At 40.8% G+C, this 6216-nt stretch overlaps 1 protein-coding gene across 1 annotated transcript; it reads left to right on the top strand.

Moving 5' to 3' along the window:
- The first annotated feature begins 3225 nt into the window (after positions 1-3225).
- Positions 3226-4173, top strand: LOC103605392 (olfactory receptor 15-like). The gene has a single exon (XM_008589965.1). The coding sequence runs from the start codon at positions 3226-3228 to the stop codon at positions 4171-4173; it is 948 nt and encodes a 315-aa protein (XP_008588187.1).
- Positions 4174-6216: the final 2043 nt, after the last annotated feature.

Consider the following 6216-nt stretch of genomic DNA (forward strand, 5'->3'; position numbering starts at 1 on the left):
GGACTTTCAGCACCCTGGCTAGCTCTATTCTACCCTGATTGGTTCACTGGTGTATACTGATGACCCTTGGTTTGAATGGATGACCCTGGCCAGGTTTCCTCTTTCCTCCAGGCAGAGGCTCCTCCTGGGACCTTGTTTCCCCCAGTTGGGGGATGGATGGCTGGTGACTGAGAATTCTCTTCCTTTCTCTATTTGGGTATCCTGGGTTTCTGTACTCTTGGAGGGTTCCATGTGTGTCTCCCCCTGGACAAAGGCAATCCCATGGGCTAAGCATGTATCTCTCACCCCACATGGTAGCATAATTCCCACTATGGTTTGGGTCAGGTCTGCGCTCACTTACTTCTTTCCCTGGGCTCCACTAGTGACTCTCCTATCTATGCTGATGAGTGCTCAGCAGGCTGCTTATAAGGCAGTAGGTGGCTGCTGGTGTGGCAGGAAGCCACCCTTGTGGTGGCAGTTGCTGTGGTGGTGGCTGTCATAGACCACTTGCTCAGCAACAGTGTCTGTGGCAGCAGCAGTGAATGCTGCTGCCATCAGTAAGGTGGGCTGTCAGGCATCACCACTTCCTGGGGGCCAGCAATATGGCTGTGCATGCTGGTGCCATCAGTCAGGTTGGCTGGTGCAGAATTAACCTACATTTGCTACTATTTATCACACTTCCTCAAAATGCTTACAAACTATTTACAGTTAGCTCTCCATATCCATGGGTTCTGCATCAACAGATTTAACCAACTACAATTTTAAAAAATTGAAAAAAAGAATATAAAATAATAATACATAACAAATAATAATAAAAATTAAAAACAATACAGTATAACTTTTTACATAGAATTTACATTATGTTAGGTAATATAAATAATCTAGACATGATTTAAGGTATATGGGAGGGTGTGCATAGATTACGTGCAAATACTACACCATTTTATATAAGGGACTTGAGCATTTACAGATTTGGGTATGGGGGAGGGGGTTGCCAGAAACAATTCACCAGGGATACCAAGGCACAACTGTATTTATAAATCTCTAGGTTTCCCCAGAATGTATAATCAAATTTAGTCCTGGGATTCTGCTTTATTTCCTGTTGAAACTTTGCATGATACTTTTTCCTATTATCTAGTGATACTTTTTATTATCCTCAAGAATTTTTCATGCCTACAAACATTTGTACGTTCATTTGAAATATTATACTGTGATATCTGTGAATTTAAAGAATTAAAGACATGTCAAACCACAAGGTGCTTACTTCTAGTTCCTTGACAATATGGTGCTGAAATGCTCTTCTAGAACTCACTTTTCTGAATAAGATTGTATTTAACAATGATTCTACTCCTTTCTCATCTATTCTCATTTCAAACATAAAGAAAAATAATACTATTCATAGCATTTTCCACGCCTTTAACAAATACTTCCTTTTTTCAGCCTTCATAAAATTATTTTTCCAAGTTCATCGTATTTGTTTTTTAAAACTAGTTCATGCATACTATTCCCATTTGTGAGATAAAATGTTTTTCAATACGTAGAACATATGAAAATATTTGTTGTGTATCTAGATTTTATGTGCATAGTAAAAGATTATTTTTGTAAATGAGATGAAAAGGATAAAAGAATGAATAAGAGAGAAAGAAACAATATGATGAAGATAATGTATTAGTCTGCTAGGGCTGCCATAACAAAATACCACAGACTGCATGGTGTAAAAAACAGAAATATATTTTCTCAAAATTCTGGAGACTAAAAAGTTCAAGATCAAGTTTTTGTCAGGGTTTGGTTCCTGGCTTGTTTGCAATAGGCCATCTTTTTTGTGTCCTGACATGATAAGAAGAGAGAAAATTTAAAAACAGAATTACTGTATGATCCAGTAATTCCACTTTTGGGTATATACTCAAAAGAATTGAAAGCAGGGTCTCAAAATAAATTTGTACACCAATGTTTACAGCAGCATTATTCACAGTAGCTAAAACATGGAAGCAACCCATGCCAATTGACACATTGTTAAGGAAAGAGTGGTATGTACATACAGTTCAGTATTATTTATCCTTTAAGAAGATAGAAAATTCTGCAATATGCTACAATGTAGACGAACCTTGAGGACATTATGTAAGTAAAGTGAGCCAATCACAAAATCACAAATACTGTATGATTCTATTTATATGAGGAGGCATTTAGAGTAGTCAAAATTGTAGAGATAGAAAGTAGAATGGTGGTTGCCAGAGTCTTGGGGGAGGGGGGAGAACAGAGAGTTATTGTTTAATAAGTATAGTTTGAGTTTTGCAAAGTTTTGCAAAAGATTCTGGAGAGAAAAAGATAGATAGTGATGATGGTGGCACAACAGAATAAATGTACTTAATACCATTGAACTGTATACTTAAAAACATTTAAGATAGTAAATTTTATGGGCCAACCCCGTGGCTCACTTGGGAGAGTGCAGCGCTGGGAGCGCCGGAGGCTGTAGGTTCGGATCCTATATAGGGATGGCTGGTGCGCTCACTGGCTGAGCTTGGTGCAGGCGACACCAAGCCAAGGGTTACGATCCCCTTACCAGTCGCAAAAAAAAAAAAAAAGAAGATAGTAAATTTTATGTTATGTGTATTTTATCATAATAAAAAATTGGGGGGAAAAGAGGAGAGAGGATTGCATAAAATAAACTACAATTTGATGGACTTTTTTCTTCAGAAAGAGTTCATACGGTGATGTAGCTATAATAGCCCCCTCAACCTCTAACCAGTCAGTCTCAGTGCCTAAGTATCCTTCACTGAACTGGACCGAAAGGAAACCTTAGGTAGTGTTTCCCTTAAGAACTTTTGTGAAAGAGATATGCCAGATACAAAGGACTGAATGACCTCTTGTCATTATGTCTTATGACAAGAGAACAGTACATTTTATGAACTGACTGAGAAAGAGAAAGGGTGGTGGAAGGGAAAAAAAGAGGGGGAGACAGAGAAAGAGAGAGGGAAACAGAGATAGATTGATCTTCATATAAACAGATACACAGTGAGTTAACTAGGCCCTGTGCAGAATTTCTCATCATGTCTAGGATATTCCAGTGTAAATTTCTATGGCAGCGTTATACAAAATCATCCCCGTATTTTGAGAACTTCTTATAACAGTTAGAGGGATTATCCACCTACTTAGTTAAAGGTTTAGAGATGTTGCCATGGAGTGATTGAAATATAAAAGTCATGTTTATCTTCAAAACCTTGTCTTTTTCCTTCCAGCCAGGATGCCATGGAAGGAGAAAATGTGAGTTTTCCCAACACATTTGTCTTATTGGGCTTCTCAGAGCACCCATGGCTAGAGATTCCCCTCTTTGGAATGGTCCTGGTCTCCTACATCCTCACTCTGATGGGAAACAGCTCTATCATCTTTCTCTCCCTGGTGGAGCCCAGACTCCAGACCCCTATGTACTTCTTCCTGGGCAATCTGTCTGTGCTGGACCTCTGTGTCACCTGCACCATTGTGCCACAGCTACTGGCCAACCTTTGGGGACCAGAGAAGACCATCACTTCCTGGGGTTGCATCACACAGGCTTACCTTTTCCACTGGACAGGCTGCACTGAATGTGCCCTGCTGGCAGTGATGGCCTTCGACCGATACGTGGCTATCTGCCGGCCCCTCCAGTACACTCTCATCATGTGTCCTTGGGTGTGTGTGCAGCTGGCAGCCACAGCCTGGTCCAGTGGCCTGGCCAATTCCGTGCTCCAAGCCACACTCACCCTCCAGCTTCCCCTCTGTGGTCACCACATCCTGGACCACTTCTTCTGTGAGGTACCTGTTCTGATCAAGCTATCCTGTGGTGACACCACTGCTAATGACTTGTCCCTGGCCATGGGAGCCATCCCTTTTGCACTGGTGGCTCCCCTTCTTGTACTCATCTCCTACACGTTCATTGCTAAGGCTGTACTGAAGTTACTTTCAGCTGAAGGAAGGTACAAGGCACTCAGCACCTGCAGTTCCCATTTGGTGGTTGTCATCATGTATTTTGGGCCAGGCATCTACATGTACCTCCAGCCCCCTGCCAATAGTACCCAAGCCAAGTTCATGTCCTTCTTCTACTGCATTGTCACCCCACTGCTCAATCCACTCATCTACACCCTGAGAAACAAGGATGTGAAGAGAGCATGGAAGAGGATCCTACAATTCCAGGGTGGGACAAAGTCTTTAAAAGCCAAATAATCCTTGCTTTTCTTCTGGAACAATCAGTTAATAATGGCATGTCTGTTTCTCCAAATGAGAGTCCACAAGATCCAATGAAAGAGTTCCCATCCCATCTCTCAATATTGACCATTCTGATGTCAGAGAAACTCTTGGAAAGAATAACCAGCATGGTCCATACCCCTATAGAAGGGTGAACAGCACCGTCTTTTCAAATTCCTTCCTATAACTCTCCCTTTTTACGAGATGCCCTCCAAGAAAATTTGTTGAAAGACCTCTGAACAGATCCCAGCAAGATTTTTAAATAAGACTTTCATTGAATTTATCATGCCTCCTGTTTAAACCGTTTTTACCTCTCCTGTCTCTGAGCATCTCATGTACTCTCTCTCCTTCCTCAAAAGCCTTGGCATCCTACAATTTATCCTATCCTTATTTCATCAATGCCCTCACTATCCGTCTTTGATAATTTCAACATTATCATAACACAATTACTTTACTTCTCTCAATTTATGACAAATATGACTCAATATGTCTTTATTTTTCTTACATATTTATGAGCCACCACCTGCATTTGTCTAATTTCTCTATTTTGCTGCATGCTTGTAAATATTAGAAACAGCCCTCTTACTTTGTATAATGAGCAATAATATTAAGCTCTCAATGCCTAAGACATATCTAACATGGAGCAGTGATGGAATAGAGATTTGAATTATGAGTTGCGTAAGGATAAAGAGGACTCCGTTTACTGGGGATCAAGAAGCATGTAATGTTCATACTGAATTTGTTTTAGACACCTGCCAAAGCCCTGGTTGTCTCCCTTTTTTGCAGGGGGAGAGTGAAGTCTACTTTGATCTCTCATAGCAAAGAAAGAGGGGAAAATTTTAGTTCACTTGAAACTTACGAGGCACTCGTACTTGCCTGGCTGTTTTTCACCCAGCTGTGGCCATAGGCATCCGTGCTGTGCCACACTATGCTGTAACCAAGACCTCACCCAGATAGAGGCCCAGCTGCAGCTGCACCCCACCTTGTGGTTAACACACACTGCTGAAACAGAATTTTTCAGTCTGCTTCTTACCCGCTGTACTTTTCTACCCTGAAACAAAGTCATAACCACATAAGATCATAAGATCACCCACTTGCCTGGTTACAAAAATCCAGAAATGCTATAATATAAAAATAACATCCCACTGCATTTGGGGCTCAACCTTTGAACAAGAGTCCATTGAGCCAAATGCTGGTATATCAATAAACTCTGTTTTCTGTCTGGTGTTTCCTGCCTCTCCCTGCAAGTTCGCAGTAGCTCACTGCAACACTTAAAGCAGAAAGTTTTATACTGCCACTTTATTCTTTACACATAAATATTATTTAAAAGCATATTACCAAAAACTAGATTTAGGCCTCTCTTTTATGAAATACCTTCCACATATCTGAACAGAAATTCACTTCCCAAACCAACATTTTAGAGACGGAGACGAATGTTTTGCTCAAAATGAGGCATCTGCTTCAAAGAGGTTGTGGATCCGAACAGCTGTCCCATCTTAACCTTTCCTAAGGCAGAGAAGACAGTCCAGAATGGTATCAAATCAGAGCTCCATTAGCTTGTTTCAATCAGATTTGATGGGCAGGTTTATCTCCTATCTTTATAACTTCAAAGAGCAAGCAAGTATACTTTTTCCAAGAAGTTCTAAAAGCATGTTCCACTTGTAACATTTGAAATGTATCTTTTTCTGGGGAAAGAGTGCAGAAACTTCTTGCTGTAAACTACTTCATTGTCAGATTATTAATGGTGTCTGTTTTCCAAGAGAGGGCAAAAGCAGTAAGGACCTCAGGACACTTCATGGAAAATTGAAAAAATAGCGTTCCAGATGGTACTCTAGAGAGATCCCTGACACGAAGAGAGGATTGAGACAGAAATTTTTGAAACTAGTGAACGCTGGTTTACAAAAGGAGACATCAAAGAGTAAAGCCAGCTGGCTTCTCAGACTGTTGCAGAAGATTGTTAGGAACATGTCCCGACCCGCGGGATATTCAACGCAGACCCTGGAGGGGGGAGTGGGAATTGGA

Source organism: Galeopterus variegatus, unplaced genomic scaffold, assembly GCF_000696425.1.
Source record: "Galeopterus variegatus unplaced genomic scaffold, G_variegatus-3.0.2 Scaffold5781, whole genome shotgun sequence".
In the NCBI taxonomy this organism is placed as follows: Eukaryota; Metazoa; Chordata; class Mammalia; order Dermoptera; family Cynocephalidae; genus Galeopterus; species Galeopterus variegatus.

Bases quoted from the DNA above. Each gene is read 5' to 3' on its own strand.
- LOC103605392 (XM_008589965.1), top strand. From the start codon at position 3,226: ATGGAAGGAGAAAATGTGAGTTTTCCCAACACATTTGTCTTATTGGGC.